Consider the following 19,314-nt stretch of genomic DNA (forward strand, 5'->3'; position numbering starts at 1 on the left):
GAGAGAAAGAAATAGCAAATGTTTCTCACAGTGGCTTGTGAGAATTTTTAGGAAGTTGTAAAGATGTGATAATTTGTTAAGTAAAAACAATCTGCAGGTGGTGTTTTTCTACTTTGTTTGCCTTCTCAAAAACAGTGTGTGAAGATGTTTTTATTAGTTAGCCAATCAAATAGAATCTATTGTATCACTCTATAAAAACCTTGAATGAAACCTTCTTTGCTCTTTCTACAATACTGCCTCCTGCCTGCTCCTGTGTCATCATAAAAACTGTGTGGTTCTCTTGAATAAAGCCTTCTTTGCCCCTGCCTGCTCCTGTGTTGTTCTCAGCACAAGAGTGACATGAGCCTTGCCACCTTTCCCCTGCACCAGCACCTCAAACACCCAGACCCCATCCCAAACCCTCCATGCCTGGCACCCCGAGACAGCAGCAGAGCTGTCCCAAACTGGGCAGGCACTGGGGGCATGTGGGGGTTCAGAGCAGCTCTGCACAAGCTGGGGAGCAGGTCAGAGCCAGGACAAGTCTGTCTGCCCTTGAAGCACGTGCTGGGTGAGGAAGAAGAGGGCGTTACCGCTGCTTGAAGTCTGCGTAGAGGATCCTGTTGGGGAAGCCCTTGCGGCAGATGCGGATCCCTTCCAGGACTCCATTACAGCGCAGCTGGTGCAGCACCAGGAAGGAATCCATGGCTCCTGTGGGGCAGGACACACACAGAGCACGTGCTCAGCCCAAGAAGAGAGAGAAAATAGAGCTGCAGCCCGGGTCTGAACCCTGGGAACATCCCATGATTTGAACATGGGTGTTATCCTGTCCTGCAGGTGTGTGCTGGGCACCAGTGCTGCAGACTGGGCCTTGGGTGGTGGAACTCAGCCTGGAAGACTCATCCATGCCTGCTATGCATCCCATTCTGGGTGTACATCCATGCCAAGTGCCAGGCTGCACACCCAAAATGGGAGCCAGGCAAAGCTCATTCTCCCCAGCAGAGGAGATTGATCTGGGTTACAAGAGTTTCAGCACTGAGATGGGGTCAGGGCTCAGTGGCAGCATGAAAAGGATTGGGGAGAGGCTGGGTGCAAGAATGCCTGCCAGTTCCCAGATGTGGCTGTCCCCAGGGCACTGCCTGAGCTGTCCCATACCTGGGGTCTTTGTCTCGTTGGGGATGATGCAGCGCACGAAGTGGGGCTGGGTGGAGCGCAGGTTGGTCATCAGCTTGTTGAGATTCTCCTGCAGGGCAGACACAGGCTGAGGGGACTGCTCTGCTTCCCTGCAATGCTTCTTGCTCTCTCCAGCTCCTTTCCCTCACAGGCAGGGAGGGAGCAGACCCTGAGAGCTCCTTATGGCAGGAGAAAGGGAATTTCCTCCTGCTATGCTGGCAGGGGGCATCCCCACCTGGGGCAGGGTCAGTGCCTCCTGCCAGGGTGGGAGACTGTCCCCAGGGCAGAGGGGGCTGGGCTGGCACACAGGCCAAATGGCACTGGCAGGTTTTGCTGTGCTACAGAAGTCTGCTGTGCCAGATGCTTCCCAAGTGTTTGTAGGTAAAGTTTTGCTGCAGAGGAGAGGCAGGGACACAGGACTGAGCATATTGCTGGTACAGAGCTCCGTGCTCAGCACCCTGCAGGTCCAGTGCTGTGCACCCCCTGGCTGTAGACAGAGAATGGTAGGATATTCAGGATTTCCCTGCACCTTCACAGTGCTTCACCCCTTTTTTTGGCCATGACAGAGGGCCTGCTGAGCCAGACTGCACCTCCTTTTCTCTCCAAGGCAACTCTACCCTGGATCTTTCCAGCTGCCTTCCCCTGCTTGTACAGGCTCAGCCTGTGTAGGACCAGCTCAGGGTAGAAAACACCTTCCCACATTACCATGGGGCAACTCCTCACCACAGACACCTTTCCCCAAGGCCTGTGACTCATCCAGAAGGAAGAAAGTCACACTTTTCCCTCAACAGGGGCTCTGCCACAGAGCTGTCTTCTGCAAGCACCTTGGCAAAGAATCACAGAATATCCTCAGTTGGAAGGAACACACAGGGATCACCCAGTCCAGCTCCTGGCCCTGCACAGACACCCCAACCCAATGCCTAGGAGTGCTGTCCAAGCTCCTGGAGCTCAGGCAGCCTCAGGGCTGTGACCTTTGCCCTGTCACAAGGCTGTGTGGCAGGACACACCCCTCTGTGCTGCTGTGATTGAGCTCTGGGCCGGACAAGTAACTCCAGTGGTGAGCATGGGATGGAGCTGTGTGACAGCCTGAGCTGTCAAATGGGCCAGGTCACCCCCAGCACAGGGAGCTGTCTGCTCAGAGACCTGCAAGATCCTCCTCCATTGTCTTCTGTCCTTCCAGCTGACAGCAACGAGGAGAGAAGTAGCACAGACTTAAAGTGATGTTCATGGAATTAATTATCTAAACATCACTACAAGTCTTAACTGCCGCTCTCTCAGAAGTGGAGGAGCTGCTGCAAGCGTCACGAGGGCAGGAGCAGCATGAGCCCAGCTCCAGGGGAAGGGAGCTCTGCCAGCCTGGAGCCTCCTGTCCTGCCCTGGGAGCATGGGGACAGGGCTGGGACTCTGCCAGGCACAGCCCCCTTGGCCAGGGATCAGAGGAATTTGGGGGCTTTGGTCTAGTGGTGGTCCCTCAGGAGCTCTGGTGGTCCTTCAGACCCCAGGAAATGCAAGAAATCAAGTCTTGGCAGGGAAGTGGGACTGCCAGTGGGACCCTCAGCACGTTTCCCTCATGGCCCTGGATGAGGGGCTGGCTCTCACCTTGTGCAGCTGTGACACTGTTTGGAAGGAAGCTGCCTTCTTACGTTTCTCCTTGGTCCCTGGCTTGTGAGGTTCCTCTGTTGGGTCGAAATATTGATTACTTACATCAGCAAAACATCTGCCTGCCTTGAAGGACTCGGGGGCATCCCCAAACACCCCTAAAATTCCCATAGCCCCTGCTGTCTCTAAAGCAGAGGTGGTTGTGCCCTGCTGCAAAACAAAGGCACTGACCACCACAAACACCCAGCAGCCATTTCCCACAACACCCAGCGAAGGATGTTGTTCCTCAGCTCCTTGGCAGCAAGACACCCCTTCACACTCCCAAAGTCACAGGGCCACCACAACAACCCTACAACCAGCACCCACCTACTCAGGCCAGGAAGGATTTTAGGGATCAGCGGGGGCTTTCCCTTTGCCTGGGCTGCCAGGGACAGGGATGCTGCACCAACAGCTGGGCATGGAGGAGAGGGAGAGGGAGAGGGAGAGGGAGAGGGAGAGGGAGAGGGAGAGGGAGAGGGAGAGGGAGAGGGAGAGGGAGAGGGAGAGGGAGAGGGAGAGGGAGAGGGAGAGGGAGAGGGAGAGGGAGAGGGAGAGGGAGAGGGAGAGGGAGAGGTAAAAAACAGGGTGAGGGGGTTCCTCACCTGAAGCAGAGCCCACATAGTTCTCATAGAGGGAGGCCAGGAGCTTGTTCTGGGATTTCTGGAAGACGGACACCACCGTCTCGTTCAGGGGGTCCTTGTTCTTGTCCAGCCAGCCCACGATGTTGTATGGCACCTGTCCCAGGACAAGGAAGGTCAGGCCAGCCCTGTCCCTGCCCAGGGGAAGGTGTGGGGGCTGGGAGGAGCTGCCAGGGACGTACCACACCAGCGTAGTGCACCACCTCAAAGTGTGCCTCGTACTTGCGCTTCTTGTCCGGCCGCGGCTTCTGGAAGTTGGGCGACTTCCCGATGTGGTTGTCGTAGAGCTTGGACTTGAAGGTCATGTCAGAGGCTTTGGGGAACATGCACTCCTCCTCCAGGATGGACAGGATTCCCATGGGCTGCAGGGAGAGAGGGGATAAAGAGGACTGAGCTCGGTGTTGCCACATCTCATCCCAAGACAGGGATGCTCTGTGCTTGACCTGGGAGATCCCGTCCTAGTCCAGGTGCAAGACACTGGCCAGAGGGCCAAGCTGTCACTGGCACATTCCAGGCTGCACCTGACCTCCATGTGGGACTGGCCAGGCCTGCAAGACACGGGAGTTTGCCCTGGTCCAACAGATTGTTGAGGAGGAGGGATCCTCTCCAGGATTGCTCCTCTCAAAAAAAAAAAATATTAAAAGTGTTTCCTTCATGCAATGGTGGAAATATTTTCTACAAGCTGCTCCGAATCAGTGAATGCTCAAGAGGAACTGATAGGCTGCAAGTGAGTAGGAAAAAAGGGGAAGAGATGATTGTCCTCTGGAAGCAAAGGCTGCACCAGGTTTTGTGGCTCCTCAGTGGGTAGAAACAGAATTTCCATGTTTTCATAAAGTCTAGATTTGTGTGGAAAAGGTCTCAAGGGGCTGGAGGCTCTGAGCTGTAAGTGTGGGGGAAAAAAAGTTGGGCATTTGCCACTGACCAGGGAGGGAAAAATTTAATTTTGGTAGGAGAGCACCTCTTTGTTGCAGCCTTTGCAAACAAAGCATCCCCCAGCAGTACCATTTCTGTGCCCTGCCTCACACTCTACCTTCTCAATCAGGTCAATGCAGGCCTGCAGGTCCAGGCCAAAGTCAATGAAGACCCATTCAATGCCTTCCTTCTTGTATTCCTCCTGCTCCAGGACAAACATGTGGTGGTTGAAGAACTGTTGCAGTTTCTCATTGGTGAAGTTGATGCACAGCTGCTCGAAGCTGTTGAACTGCAAGAACAAAAGAGATCTGAGTCAGAAGGAGGAGCTCCAGAAGGGAAGGTGTCACCCTGATTTTTTAAGATTTTCTAAGCCTTCTGATGTTTACATTCTTGAAAAGAACCTTCTCACACACTTTATGTAAATAACTTATTGGTTTGCTTTCTTTTATGGAGGAGGAGACATTTGATGGACTGTTGGTTTGTCCAGTGTCATTGGAGAGGTGGCACTGTCACCCTCCAATCCACTGTCACTTTTGGAAATCTATAAATGCTGGAGTCAGAAATTAAAAGTGCTCTTTTTACCTTGGGAGAGCTGTGTGTGCACATTGTGTAATTTCATGTCCTGTAGTGACTGGAATGGATTCACTCTTGTGCTTTGCCTGGGTGTGAAGGGTGATCCCTGCCAGGCCCAGCTGTGTGGCTGCCACAGCAGGCAGCCAGCAATCACTGCCCACAGCAGTATTAAATCATTCCTTGAGAGCTGCCTGCCTGCTCCACATGCATCTATCCAGACAAGAGCCCCTTTTCTCATCAAGGCCAGCATCTTCTTAGAGGAGCTAGAGCTCAAACCCCAGGGGACTGAGCTGCCCTTACAACACTCCCTGAACCCACTGCAAGGGCCTGCAGAACTCACATCAAAGATCTCAAAGCCTGCAATGTCCAGCACCCCGATGAAGAACTGCCTGGCCAGCTTGGTGTCCAGGGTCTTGTTGATGCGGGTCACCAGCCACTTGAACATGCGGTCGTAGGTGGCTTTAGCCAGGGCTCCCACAGCATACAGAACCTGCCAAGGCAAAGCCCAGAGCACACAGTGAGCTTCTCCCTGCTCCTGCAGGAGCCACGGGCTGACAGAGAGCTCCTCCTGGCACACCAAGGATGGACAGACACATCCAAGGAGTTTGTGGTCTCAGCACAAGCTCCAAAACTCGTTTTGCATTCCTCACAAGTGTGTTCCTGCCTACCTGGCCTATCTTGCCTCCAGGGTCTTAGGATATAAATTCAGTTTAAAGTGACATTTTCAGAAGCCTTGTGCCTGGCCAGAGCCTACAGCCCACTTTGGATAGGACACCAGCTGCTGAGGTGTTCCTGAACTGTGCTCAAGGACTGGCTTGCACTATCCAGGCCAGGTCTGGGTTCCCAGCTGGGGTGTGGCTGGAATCTGACAAGACACATGTTTGGTCCATTTGAGTCTTCTACAAGATCAACTCAGATGAGTGTTTAGATATGCAGAGTTTTCTAGTTTTCAGGGCTGAACTCTTCACAGGAGTGTGACTGTCTCTGAAGCAGATCCACAGAACCTGGACCTGCTCTGGCTGGGATCCAACCCACATTTCAGACACCACACTGAAACTCCAGCCTTGGTTAATGTGCAAAGCTATCAGCCAGCTCTGCCACCCATTTCCCCTGCTCTTAAAAGCTAAGAACTGTGGATTCACCTTCTCCTGCTGCTCTGGAGTCTCCTCCTACACCCAAGAGAGTGAAGTGAAGCCCCAGTGGCAGCCCAGTGTGAGGAGGGGACATGTGTCCTGCTGTCCTGTCACTCACCTGCTCCACGTTCTGACCTTTGGTCACGTACTCATTGCCCACTTTCACACGAGGATGGAGCAGCCCCTTGATGAGGTCAGCTGAGCTGATTCCCATGAGATAGGCAGCTTTGTCAGCACCTGGAAGGCAGCACAAAGGCATGAGGAGCCCTCCAGGAGGGTCTGGGAAGGGAAAAAGGGACCAAAGTAAAAAATAACCTGCTCCTATGATGATCAGTGCTAATCACACTGGTTTTTCCACCTCCTCCAGTGCCTGTTGTGATTGTCCACCTTGGATAGTCTATGATGCTTTAAACTTTGAACCTCCTGACTGAGAAGTTACTGTTTGAAGGCCTGCTGCACCTTATCAGGTTTCAGCCTTATTGATCTGGGATTCTCTATGCATTTCAACGCAGCAAACTTGAATTGAATAGAAGAGAGGTGATTGTCTTTCATAAACTCCTGATAGCAGATTGTAGCTAGCAAATCACCTCAGCAGGGAAATCAGTGTCTTATCAAAACCTTCATTAATTACCAGGTAGCAGCTAAGCCTGTGTTACCACTCCTGAGGCACAGAAAACTTTTCCTTCATGAATATTAACTTGACAAAGACTGATCCAGGCAGTCATTTCTGCTGGATCCCTGCTGAAACCTTCCAAGTATGTGCCAGAGCTCCCCCTTCTCACCCTCCCACGTGCTGGAAAGTCACCCTCTCCCTTCAGGTTTGCTCAGCAGCCTGGCTGTTCTTAGCTCTGTGAATTACATTGGATTTTGCTGAGCAACAAACCAGGAAAAGTGTTAGACAGTGATTGTGTCCTACTCTAACAGCTCTTCAGGAGGCTGTGAGCTGAGCAGGTCCTGCTCCCAGCCTGGCTGGAATGCTGTCCAGTGAAGTGCAAGAGGTGAAGAGCAGGAGAAGACTGCACAAGATGAAGCCCAGCAGGGCTGTGACACCCTCTGATGCTGCTGAGACAAGTCTGATGCAGATGACACCACCTTGCTGAGAGACTGTCCCAAATATTCCTGCTCAAGGCCAAGCCCTTGGTGCACCCAGCAGGGCCTAAGTCAGCGAGGGATCAGGGGATCAGGGTCACTGACCTCCACAGGCCAGGCATGGGGAGTTATCCCAGCCTGGGCAGGTCTGGAGTGTTGGGGAAGATGAAACAGGAAAGCCTTATAAATATGATTGTCTGGCAAAAGAGCTTGAGAATATGGAAAATATAAGTGACATTGAAATGAAAGCAGCTCTGAGATCCCTCAGTTACTGAGCAACTAGAAAACAACGGTGTGGCCAGCTGAAGGCAATCCCCTTTTGATCAAGGGGATTGCAGGCAGGTCAAAGGGTCAGAGCAGACCCTGCTGGCTTGGCAGAAGGGCCCAAAGAGGAGTTTTTAGGGTTTAAAATGTAACACAGTGTGGTAATGTAATGATTCTTATAGGCTGTATGTAAATGCTGTAAGATTTGTACCTTGTACTAGATTGATTTATGGTATTGTAGAAGATTTATGGCATTGTAATGGGAACCTCGCTCTCTCTCTCTTTACTCTTTCGTCCTCTCTCTTTTACTCTTTCTCATCCTCTTTACCACGCTCTTGCTTCTCTCTCTTTCCCACTCTCTTTACTTCTCTTTACTGCTCTGAGCTGTGGCTGGCAGCTCCCAGCAGGTCCCTGCCCCCAGGCCCTTTGCAATAAACCCCGAGTTCCTGACCTGCCTTCAGAGATCTCTCGTGTCCGTCTGTCCCCACTGTCCTACCCCTGGTGCTCCTACAGCCCAGCACAGAGCCCCACTCACTTTCAGTGCCATCAGCCTCTGCCTGCTCTTCCCGCTGCTTTTGCTTGAATTTCATGTTCCCAAAGTGCATGATGGCCCCCACTATTTTATAGGAGCCGTATTTCTCATCGCTGCTGAAGCCCAGGATGTCCATGGCGTGCTGAGGAGACACAAAGCAGTCGAGATGGAAAAAATTCACCACGCTGAGGTGAGTGTTGGTTCTTCTCCCACCGTCTCCTAAGGTACTCTCCCTGTCCTGGGGCTGGGCAGGGTGCCCTCTCTGGTGGGCACCTAACCAAGGAATCCTGCCCACGGGGTTTGAATGTGGATCCAGCTCCCACAAGACTATTTGAAAGCCAAAGGACTGGCCTGGCACCCACAAGGAGGAGGTTCTCCAAGCTGAGGGCTGAGGAGGAGACCTGACTGATCTCTACAGCTCCCTGACAAGAGGGGGCAGCCAGGTGAGGGTTGGGCTCTGCTCCCAGGGAACAGGGACAGGATGGGAGGGAACAACTTCAAGCTGTGCCAGGGGAGGTTCAGGTTGGACATCAGGAGGAATTTCCTCACAGAAAGAGTTGCCAGGCATTGGCAGGGGCTGCCCAGGGCACTGCTGGAGTCCCCATCCCTGGAGGTGTCCAAGGAAGGGCTGGACATGGCACTCAGTGCACTGGGCTGGGTGTCAGGGTGGGGATAAATCACAGGTTGGACTTTATGGTCTTGGGAGTCTTTTCCAAATTTAATGATTCTGGCATCTTCCTTCTCATGGACACTATGGGAAGTGCTCATGTGCCACAGGCCCTTCCTGATGCAGGGAATGACTCTCCCTTCCCTGCCTGGATGAGGCTGTTGGTGCAGATCAGAGTCTGCCCCTTCCTGCAGGCTCACAACAATCACCAAGGATCCATAGGGAATTCCCAACTGATTCAAAGAGGGACACACAGGAAGCCAGGACACACCCCCAGAGCTGCCCAGAGGAAGGCTGTGCCCTCCCCAGGCCCAGGGCTGTGCACATACATCTGTGGCCATGAGCTCCTCGCCATCATCCAGGTTGTCCACCGTTGTCACCCCCTGGGAGCAGAAGTGGTAGTCGTAGGGGTTGAGAGACAGCAGCAGCATATCTGCAGGGGGGTGACAGGCAGAGGGTGAGGCCAGCCTGGCAGGGACATCCCTGGGCAGAGGGACAGCCCTGCACACAGATGGAGCAGGAAGGCATCCCCAGCCTCACCAGCTGGGGGAGGAACAGCCTCTTCCAGCACAGGCAGGTCCACACATGGGTCCACCTCTTCTGTGCTTGCCTCCTGCTTGCTATCTTGGGATATGGCCTGGCTGCAGACTGATTTAGAAGTGGCCACCATGCCCTTGTGACTCCAGATAAGATTACTGCTCCCTCAGACCTGCCTAATAAGGTGCTGTTCAGCACCAAGCTCAGGAGCCCTCAGCCAAGAGCTGACCACCCCAGGGGCTGTGCCAGCCATCCTCCTGCGTGGGGAAAGGCTTCCTGAGTGGGATGTGGCACCAGGAGGCTGCTCAGAGCTGCCCCAGCACAAACTCAGATCAGGTGGAGCTGTCCTGGGGATCACATCTACAGCAGTGCCCAGAGACAGCTGGGCAGCTGTGTCCAAGCTCACCTGGAACAGGTCATCTCACTTGTTGAGGAGGCAGCAAAACACTTCCCTCTATCCCAAAATGAGTAAATGTGCAGCCTGCACACGCTGAGGTCAGTGCTGTACCCACCACCCCACGAGGACTCTGTGCAAGGCAGCTTTGCAAAGCACATTCCCACCTTGCAGATAGACCCTGGGTGACCTCTGCTCCTACACAGTGGCAGAAAGGGCTTTAGTCTGGCTTCTCAGCCTGTCAGGATAATGGAGCTGGGCTAGATGACCTCTTGAAATCCCTTCCACCCTGGATTCCACCAATCCCATGATCCTGCACAGCTAGCAAAGCATTCAAGGGCAAAACCTGCATGGTGAGCTGGGTCTGCTCATTCCTGTGGACCCCAAAGCTGACAACAGAGCTCTCTGGGGCTGTTTTCAGGCCATCCTGCTCTAAGGGCTGTGCTGCAGCTTTGGCTGCCTTACCTTGCAGCTCTGGTTTCTTCCCAGACAGGATCTGGTAGAAGATGTGGTAGCTCCGTTCTTTGGGTTGCTGGAAAATCACTCTGGATTTTTCCAGAAGATCTAGAATGAAGTAGGGCAGAGGGGTCAGAGCAGGGCTTGTCCCTTCCCAGAGCTGAGCACAAATGGTGGGATGAATTCCCTCCCCAGGGCAGCTACTCACAGATGTCAATGTCTGCAGAGGCCAATTTCCCTGAGGGACCAAAGTGGATCCGGATGAACTTGCCCTGAAAACACCCACAGGAGGTAAGTGCTGGGCTTGTACAGCTCTGAACAGCCCCTAGAACCTGAATCAATTTCCCACTTCTTGAGCTTCTGCTGATGCCAGCCAACTTCCTGGCCTCTATAAAGGGGTGAAGTTCTCTGCTTTGTAACGTGAAGAAGCTCAAAGAGCATTGCCCAAGGGTTTAAATACCAGGCAGGCAGAAATTTCCCTGACAGCAGATAAACCCCTGTCCTCAGGTCTATTCTTACCACTGACCATTCAGTGACACGGAGCCTGCCTGCAGCCCCTGCTCCGTGCTGGGCTCAGGGTCTCCCCCAGCAGTGCCTCCCTCCCCTCCAGGCACAGCAGCTCTGCAGCCACAGCAGAGCCAGGCTGGGCTCAGCAAAATCGGTGCTGCTTCCTGGAAGGGACACACTTGTCTGTCCCACAGCACTCCAGGCTGTGCTCACTGTCCCTCTCAGCTTTGGCCCTGCCAGGGATGTCTCTCCAGCCACAGGCTGTGACACCAGGGCCATTCATGCTGGCCACCATTTGCTGTACTGAAAAACCAGAAAAACGTGGCTCTGGCAGTCCAGTGCCACTGAGAAGCAGATCCAGCTGCCTGCCACTGCCTGTGGCTCCCAGGGCACAAGGCCACAGTGCCACCCACTGTGCATGCAGCCCACCCCAGCAGCCACAGCTCCCTGCCCCGCTGAGGCACTCACAAAACGCGAGGAGTTGTCATTTCGGATGGTTTTGGCATTGCCAAAAGCCTCCATGGCTGGGTTAGCCTCGATGATTTGATCCTCGAGGGTGCCCTGGAGAACAAAACCAAAGGGTGTGTCACACAGCCAGAGGGGATCTGTCACCAAGAGCAGGGAGCAGTGCCAGGGGCTGCTTGCTGCACTCAGCTGTCTGTGGGACCTGCTGCTCCCGAGGAGACGTGCCTAGGCCATACATCTCTGTTCATCAGCACAGCTGAGGTTGGCAGCAGAGCCCTCTGTGGCCTTCTCCTCACCCAAACTGGAGTCCCAGGCTGCTGTTCCCTCTGCACACAGCAGTCCTTGCCCCCTTTCTCAGGAGCTACACTATGCAAACCAAGAGTAAGCTCGTGTTGTTGCAACAGGCTGAATCATTTCAGGCTCTCTGATGTCAGGAATTTCCTCTTCCACAAACCAAAGTCGAGGGCAGCTCACATCAACAGCACATTGTGAAACAAGGTCCCTACACCAACAACATTGCAGGGTCCCAGTGTGATGGGAATATACCACAAGCACCAGCTGGTATGATCTGCTGGGAATACTGGGGCTCTCCTGAGCAAGTCCTAAGATGAATCCTCTCCTAACCTTGTTTTTCCATGTGTGTTTTTCTGTTCAAAGATAAAGAGACAGCCCCTGCCTAACGCAGGTAAAGCAGGAGAAGGATTTGAGGAGAGGAGTAAGAAACTGCTCCAGTCTGCAGGAGACTGCTGCACCACACGGAGCATGGTGGGGTTTGACACCTGCTACAGAGTTTGGAGGCACAAACACCTGCAGGACTTTTCATGAGAGCTTTGCCCATACTCTGACACATTCCAATCCACAGGGCTTTCCTCAGGTGGGGAACACCAGCTCTGGGCTCTGCCTACCCAGAGCCACTCTCTCTTTCCACTGCTGGAACCACAACTGCTCCCTACTTCTGCAGCTCCAGGTGTGTGAAGGGCAAAGGAGACAGGGAGCAGCTGTGCATCACACAGTTACCAACACACCTGAGTGCCCCTTGAGCTCTTATCTCTAAATTCAGCCTGGCCTGGGCAGCCCCAAGACCCAGAGGTTCAGCCCCTGAGCTGTCTCACCCTGTTTGTCCTGGTGGTCACTCTGTGATGATAAACATCCCCAGGCAAGGGTGTGCACCAGCTAAAGGCTCAGAGAAACCAAGGATGTGTGACTGAGCCCTTGGGGTGTTGGGAGCCCCAGGGGCTGAACCTTTGCTGGGTTTCCTTGGAGCAATCACCTCAGAAATGTCCCCCAGGCAAGGACATCAGCTGCCTGCAGTGCTGGGCAGTGCCAGGGCTTGGCAGAGGGTGGCAAGGCTGGGCACCAGCAGGGCACTGGTGTGCAGCCAGAGCGCAGGGGCAGCTCCTGCCCCTCAGCACCACCACCCCCAGGTGGGCTTTGAGGCTGAGGAGGATCTTCAGGGTGTGAAGGCTTCACCTTTGGAGGAGCCCACACCACTCCTAGGCAAACTCTGGATAGAAATGAATGTTTATATCCAATTATCCCTTGAAGGAGAGGTTGGAGTCAGAAAGGCAAAAAGAGATGAAACAGCAAAGCTTCCAGCTGTGGGAAGGAGGCAGCTACAAAGCTAAGAGGAGAACTAAACAGTGTCCAGGTGCTGCTCCCAGACTTAAGGAGGAGGCCCCACACATCACCCCATCATAGATCTGTGGTGCAGCAGAACCCTATCCTCAGCATTAAAGAGCCCACAACACTTACCCCAGTTTTAGTGGCAAGAGCTGCCTAGAGAAAGGAGAGAAAATTATCTTTAGAAACCCAGGAAAGGCAGGCAAGAACCACAAGAAGCATGGTCAGAAAAGCAGGGCATGACCATTTAGTGCCAAAAAAAAAGTCCAAGAGAAAAAAATAACTTGGAGGATTAAACTTTTTAGGAGAGGCCAAAAAGTTGTTAAATAGATTAGCTCAAGAAAATAAAGAAATGCATCAAAAAGCAAGAACAGTTAAATTCAAACTTGAAGAAGAGGAAAGAAAATAATGCTGAAGTATTGCTTGTCTGATACCTAAAGCAGCCAGTTTGCTTCCTTGGGGGAAAGCAGGCTGGAGCCTCAAAGTATCCAGAAGAAATAAGCAATTGCAAGGGCAGCTCAAAAATAACCAGCACCAAAGAAAAGCAAGATCCAAAACAAGAGCAAGAAAAGCACAAGGTAGAAAAGGGTCAAAATCAACAAAAGGAGGGGAAAAAAAGGAGAAAATGCTGAAAAGCAAGGCTTAAAAGAGGCAAGGTGGGAAATGGAAGGTTTACTTCATCCCTTTAATGTTCCTTAAGAGGATTACTGGGTTGTTGAAAGAGGAAGAGAAAAGAAAGAGAACAACTAAAGTACTTCTTCCAGGCTGCACGGATTGAGCAGCCACATAAAAAAAAAAAAATCCATTTCCCCTTGAGCAGAATAATTTCAAGCCTTGCTTGTTCAAAAGTCAGGGAAAAGCCAAGCCCTGGGTGGATCAGACCAAAACGCAAAAAGTTGGGGAAGAAAAAGTAAGAAGAAAGGGGAAGGCAGGGAAAAAAAATTAAAAAACAAAAAAAAAAAAAAAAAAAAGAAAGAAAGGAAGAAAACAACAAGAACTTGTTTGAAAAGAAGGTCTTACTAATTTCTTGCCCGGTGTGTCGCCCAAGGCTGCGACAATGGCAAAGTACTGAATGACCCGCTTGGTGTTTACAGTCTTACCAGCACCAGATTCTCCGCTTAGAGCAACAGAAATACACAGATAAGGGCATGAGGCAAAGAACAGGCACAACCATCCCAGCCAAGCAAAGCCTCGGAGGATGGCGAGGTTGCAGCTCTCCCTCACCCCCCAGCCCGCGGGGGTACGTGCTTGTGTTCGGGGCTCGCCCTCGGAGCGACACCAGCTCCGGGCTGTCCGTGTGCCCCAGCAGGGCTCAGCAGCGGGCCCAGCCCTGCCCGGGGGCTGCAGCTGTCCGGGATCAGCCCGCTCCACCCGGGAGCTCGCAGCACGGCCGGCTTTGCTGGGGCACGGTGGGGATGGCAGCGGCACGGTGCCGGCCTGGAGGGTGCCCGCTGCGGGCTGCGGGGGGCTGAGCTCATCCCTATAGTTAGTGCCGCTGTGCCATTGTAATCCCAGAGCACAAAGAGCCGGGGGGAGCGGGCAGCGGGGCCGCCACCGGACACTCGCCAAGCATCTCTCCGCAGCCCCTGCCTTTCCTAATTAGGCCATGGCCGAGGCTAAAAATGTCCGTGGCTCCTGGCAGCGGCGAAGGGTCCTTTAGAGTCCTTTATATAGCCCTTATCTAGATGTCACTTGAAATCAACCTGGCCTCCACCCTCCCACATCACCCTTCTCCCCCGCCGCCGCCCCTCCGGCCACCACCTCGCTCCGGCCTTGGCCTCCATCTCTGCTTTCCCCCGGCTGCCCGGAGGGTGCCGGTGCTCGGGGCGCCCCGCGGCAGCTCCCGCAGCTGTCGGGCTGCGGGGGAGCCCGGCCCGCGCGGGGCTTTGTCACCTGGCACGGTGGCGGCGGGAAGGGTGACAGCTGCCGGCAGGGGAGGGGACACTGTCGGGGGGGCTGCTCTGGGCACAGGGTGCCCGTGCAGGGAGCACAGCACGGGGGGTCTGCGCTCACAGCGGGGCTGGGCAGGGCGAGGAGATGCAGGGGCACTTACGTGATGAGCATGGACTGGTTTTCACGGTCTGCAAGAGAAGGAGCCGGCGTTAGGGCAGCGCTGCCGGGTCTCAGGAGCCCGGGCTGCCCGGGATGGGGTCCCCCAGGGCAGGGCTTACTGCGGAGCATGTCGTTGTAGGCGTTGTCGGCGATGGAGTAGATGTGCGGCGGTGCCTCCGAGCGCCGCTTGCCCTTGTAGGCTGCCACCACGGGGGCCGTGTACACCGGCAGCCACTTGTAGGGGTTGATGGTGACACAGAAGAGCCCCGAGTAGGTCTGCAGAGGGAAAACGGGTAGATGAGGGGGTGTCCCAATGCCCCCTGACCTCCCCACCCCACCCCATCCCATGGGTGCCGTGGGCTTACATAGATCATCCAGTGGGAGTAGCGGCGCTTCAGGTTGTAGAGCACAGAGGCCTCGTTGAGGTGTGTCAGCATGGCCATGTCCTCAATCATGTCAAACTTGGGGGGGTTCATGGGCTGCACCTCGTCCTCCTTCACCACCCGTGTCTGTCAGAGGAGGGGGACACGTCAGAGGAACCCCAGCCCTTACTGAGCACCCTCTGCCCCAAAACCTGCCAGGTGGGAGGACACCCTGACAGTCCTGTGCTGGGGACAGCCTTGGTCCCTGTGCCTGCTGTCATCCTTGCAGGGCTGCCCAACATTCTGGGGTAACAGGCTCAGGGCAGCTCCAGCAGCACCCACCCACAAAGCCCAGCTGGGACAAGCACACCCAGCTTGCTCCCTCCTCAGAGAGTGGGGCTCTAGCTGAGCCTGACAGAGGGGTCCAAGTTATTTCCCCAAAATGTGCTTGACACCCCCATCCTGTGTTCTCCTTCCCAGCCTAAAAGCCCATGCCAGCACCGTCTTTTGCTCCAAAGGCATCCCTGGTTATTTGGGCAAACAGCTGAAGCCTGTACCCCATCACTTAAAACTGGATTTATTTAATCCCACGAGACCAAGCACGGGGAAAATATCACATTACGTATCTGGCCTGGATGGAGAAGCTGGATTTAGCAAATGGTCTTGTTAATAAAGACTAAATTAAGTCTTTCGGAGGTTTATCTTTTTTATGGGTGAAGATGAAGCAGGTGGTGTTAAAAGGCACCAGGTGTTAAAAGCAGGAGGGTACACAGAAGGATAAGGGAGGGCTTTATGTCTCAAAACTTTCTCCTGGAAATGCTTATCCAGGGAAAGCTGATACAGTTTCTGATTTTGTAAATCCATGACAAATCATTAAAAAGACAGTTTCAAGAGGAAACAGCAAAAAAGGTCTGGAAACGTCTCTGTTCTCAGAATTGGAAGGTGTTCTAAATATCAGAAGAAACTTCTAAAATTTATAACTCCTCTATGACAAATTTTACTTTGGAGAGAGCAAATCTCTTCACTTGCTTTCCAAAATTCAGATAAAAATATTTTCAAAACCTTGACACTTTCCAAAGACAATTACATATTTCTTTTTTCACATTTAGCAGGCACAAACTGTTCTTAGTACTATTCTGACTAGAGAAGAAATAGAAATAATAAAGTCTATCATCTACTGCCTGGTGAGGTCCTTGTTCTTTTCCCAGTTTCATACCAGTGTGCTCTGCAGTGAAGTTGCAGGGTCATAAGACTTCCACAGTGAAGAAAGGAATATTAATTAAGCTCATTTGCCGCTAATTGCACTGGATATTATCTTGACAAATACCAGCTGGTCCTTGTTTGCTTTGCCGCAGAAAGCTGGAACCTCTCTGCCTGCCATAGCCTGTCCTCCCAACAGCTCACCCCACTGCAAATCTGGGCTAAAAGGAGCAGGAATTGGCCAGCTGGCCCCTTACCTGTTGTTTCAGGCTCCAGGATGAGCTGGGCACTGGTTCAGCATCTCAAAGGGCTGTGCTGGAGGTGCTCCCCATCCAGGAGCCGTGCTGGGCCAGCCCCACCGTGCCCTCCGTGTGTCCCGCAGGACACCCACAGGGCTGTGACAGCAAGCCCTCGGTGGGAGATGCTGAACTGGTGCCACTCCTGGCAAGGAACTGGCCTACGTGTGCTGACACTGCCGTGTGTGTCCCCCCGGGGCACGGCTGATCAGGGTTATCAGCAAGAGCTCATGGCTTCAGACGTGATCCTGTCACACGTATCCCCCTCCACACACACTTGCTGTCCCTTGGAAAAGGAAAGGTATTTGCTTACTTCCTTATCTTTGGTTTCCACAGTGACTTTGCCACCAGAGCTTTCTTTTATTTCCACTTCGATATAGGCTTCTTTCTCATCTGGGATCCAAGCTCGCTTCTTTCCTGGAGGAGACATGGGGAAGGGAAAGGAAAGGAAAGGACATCATACAGGTTGAAATTTAGGACACCACGTGAAATTGTCAACTGAAAGCCACATAAATGCAGTTTGATAATGTGGAAGGACAGGCATTATTCCTACATAAGTTCTTGGTCATAGCAGCTGGGATTTCTTTGCCTTCTTCAGGTTCAGCAGCTTTTTACTTTGACGGGGTCAGCTTCAAGCCTGACAGAAATCTGCTGTTTCATGTGTGCCTGCACTCAGACTGTCATGAGAAGAGGACAGCAAAACTCTTCTGCCAAACTGCAAGGAGCAAGTTGGGCCCTGGATCCTGAGCGTGGCAAGCCATGGAAGAGCAGGGTGGGACAGAGAGGACACCTCCAAAATGAAAGAGCTGCAGAAGGCTTTGACACCAGCCCTCCTGTCCCTCAGGGCCGGAGGAGATGAAGGATCACCCCACCCACACCTCAGCAGACCAGGGGAAAGTCAAAAACCTGCTTATCTCATTTGTGAGATCTTCCTTCCCTCCAGGGTGCTGGGGGAAGGAATTCTGCAGTGCCTGTGATGCCTTGAGGAGCTGCACAGGGAGGGGGGCAGGGAGGACTCCTGAGAGAGCCACGGCAGAGGGGCAGGCTGGGGGACACACCCGGGCTGTGCTGGGCTCGGGGACACACCTGTGCTGGGCTCGGGGACACACCTGGGCTGTGCTCAGCTCGGGGACACACCTGGGCTGTGCTCAGCTCGGGGACACACCTGTGCTGGGCTCGGAAACACACCCGGGCTGGGCTGGGCTCAGGGACACACCTGGGCTGTGCTCAGCTCGGGGACACACCCGGGCTGTGCTGGGCTCGGGGACACACCAGGGCTGTGCTGGGCTCGGGGACACACCCGGGCAGTGCTGGGCTCGGGGACACACCTGGGCTGTGCTCAGCTCGGGGACACACCCGGGCTGGGCTCGGGGACACACCCGGGCTGTGCTGGGCTCGGGGACACACCTGGGCTGGGCTCGGGGACACACCAGGGCTGTGCTCAGCTCGGGGACACACCCGGGCAGTGCTGGGCTCGGGGACACACCAGGGCTGTGCTCAGCTCGGGGACACACCCGGGCTGGGCTGGGCTCGGGGACACACCCGGGCTGGGCTCGGGGACACACCTGGGCTGGGCTCAGCTCGGGGACACACCCGGGCTGGGCTCGGCAGCCCGGGGCTCTCTCTTACCGTCGAACGGGATGGTCTGAAGCTTCAGCTGCTCCGTGTAGCTTTTCCGGAGGTACGGAGCAGCCTCCCCAAACTCGCTCATGTCCAGCAGAGACATCTTGTCCATCTGAGGGAGACTTGGCAGCAGCAAAGGAAGAGTGAAAGACACCTGAGCGCTGAAAGGAGGGAAGGACAAGGGGTCAGTGCATGGGGACAGTGCCCACTGCTGGGTTGAGAACCTCGAGTGACACGGTCACCAAACAAGCTTTGGATTTTAGGGAGTGAGAGAAGACAGCAACAACAATGCTAGCTGATAAAAATTATATTAATGAGAAAATTACTGATACTTTCCCTTCTGATGCTGTCATTCCCCCACTGGAAATCCCAGTTGTGTGAGCTGGAATCACTTTGGTGTCAAAATCCACATTCCCACTTTAGGTGAGATTGTCAATAGCAGCCCTTTCCTTGATAAGCTCAGCTAAAAGCCATCCCAGCTCTACAGACCCGCTGGAGCCCTGGTGCCCTGCACAGAGTCCCCTGGCTGTTCTGCTGAGCGATACTGCAGCAGGATAAAAGCAAGGCTGGGTGTATTATCCCTGGGAAGACCCTTCTAGAAGGCTGCTGTGGCAGCTGCTTGGAAAAGCACTTTTATGACTCTGCTTCTTAATATCCATCTAATGCAGGGCTGCCCTGCAGAGCTCTGCAACGCCGCAGCCATCACGGATGGAGCCACAACTTGGCAAAACACACAGTCCTCAGCAAAAATGCTCATGATCCAGGTCTGTCCCACCCTCCTCTGTGCCAGCAGAGCCAGCCCCTGTCCTCAGGGATCAGCCACCCTGCAGGGGTGAAGCGGGTTAGTATGGGGGACACACGTGCACACAGACATGCTCTGTATTACTGACCTTGGTGCTAGGACTGAGTGGCTCTGTGCATGCTGCAAAGCCCCTTTTTATTGTGTCTGTCAAGGTCAGAGTGGGAAAAGATATGTCAGAAATTCCCATGTGTCATGTCCACACAGCTCCATTGGTGCTGCTGTCCCACTGCCCGGACAGACACAAAAGGCAAACTTCACTTTTATCTCTCTGCAAATGCAGCCTGGTTATTTTTATTCCTGTATTGTCAGGCGAGTACAAAGGCAGAGTGAGAGACTGCAGCTTGGGAAGGCAGCACAGCTCTCCCAGCCTGCTCTGCCTGTTCCAGTGGGGAGCTGGGGAATGAG

General features: G+C 53.8%; 1 protein-coding gene across 2 annotated transcripts in view; it reads right to left on the minus strand.

Moving 5' to 3' along the window:
- Positions 1 to 19,017, minus strand: part of MYH7B (myosin heavy chain 7B) — a 31,739-nt gene extending 12,722 nt beyond the window's left edge. Inside the window, exons 1-21 of one of the 2 annotated variants that reach the window (XM_059863051.1) lie at positions 18,998 to 19,017; positions 18,114 to 18,268; positions 16,798 to 16,901; positions 14,992 to 15,135; positions 14,746 to 14,902; positions 14,628 to 14,655; positions 13,595 to 13,691; positions 12,707 to 12,730; positions 10,958 to 11,050; positions 10,191 to 10,254; positions 9,992 to 10,090; positions 8,925 to 9,028; positions 7,932 to 8,070; positions 6,162 to 6,280; positions 5,251 to 5,400; positions 4,456 to 4,626; positions 3,608 to 3,787; positions 3,390 to 3,522; positions 2,749 to 2,825; positions 1,132 to 1,219; positions 570 to 687 (exon numbers count right to left, since the gene is read on the minus strand). In XM_059863051.1, the coding sequence (XP_059719034.1) occupies positions 570 to 687; positions 1,132 to 1,219; positions 2,749 to 2,825; positions 3,390 to 3,522; positions 3,608 to 3,787; positions 4,456 to 4,626; positions 5,251 to 5,400; positions 6,162 to 6,280; positions 7,932 to 8,070; positions 8,925 to 9,028; positions 9,992 to 10,090; positions 10,191 to 10,254; positions 10,958 to 11,050; positions 12,707 to 12,730; positions 13,595 to 13,691; positions 14,628 to 14,655; positions 14,746 to 14,902; positions 14,992 to 15,135; positions 16,798 to 16,901; positions 18,114 to 18,219 (2,195 nt within the window). In that variant the 5' untranslated portion in view covers positions 18,220 to 18,268; positions 18,998 to 19,017. Of the gene's footprint in view, positions 1 to 569; positions 688 to 1,131; positions 1,220 to 2,748; positions 2,826 to 3,389; positions 3,523 to 3,607; positions 3,788 to 4,455; positions 4,627 to 5,250; positions 5,401 to 6,161; positions 6,281 to 7,931; positions 8,071 to 8,924; positions 9,029 to 9,991; positions 10,091 to 10,190; positions 10,255 to 10,957; positions 11,051 to 12,706; positions 12,731 to 13,594; positions 13,692 to 14,627; positions 14,656 to 14,745; positions 14,903 to 14,991; positions 15,136 to 16,797; positions 16,902 to 18,113; positions 18,269 to 18,997 lie in introns of those variants that run through there. The other variant, XM_059863052.1, reaches the window with a different exon arrangement.
- Between the last annotated feature and the right edge of the window lie 297 nt (positions 19,018 to 19,314).

Source organism: Haemorhous mexicanus, chromosome 18 (assembly GCF_027477595.1).
Source record: "Haemorhous mexicanus isolate bHaeMex1 chromosome 18, bHaeMex1.pri, whole genome shotgun sequence".
Lineage (NCBI taxonomy): Eukaryota > Metazoa > Chordata > Aves > Passeriformes > Fringillidae > Haemorhous > Haemorhous mexicanus.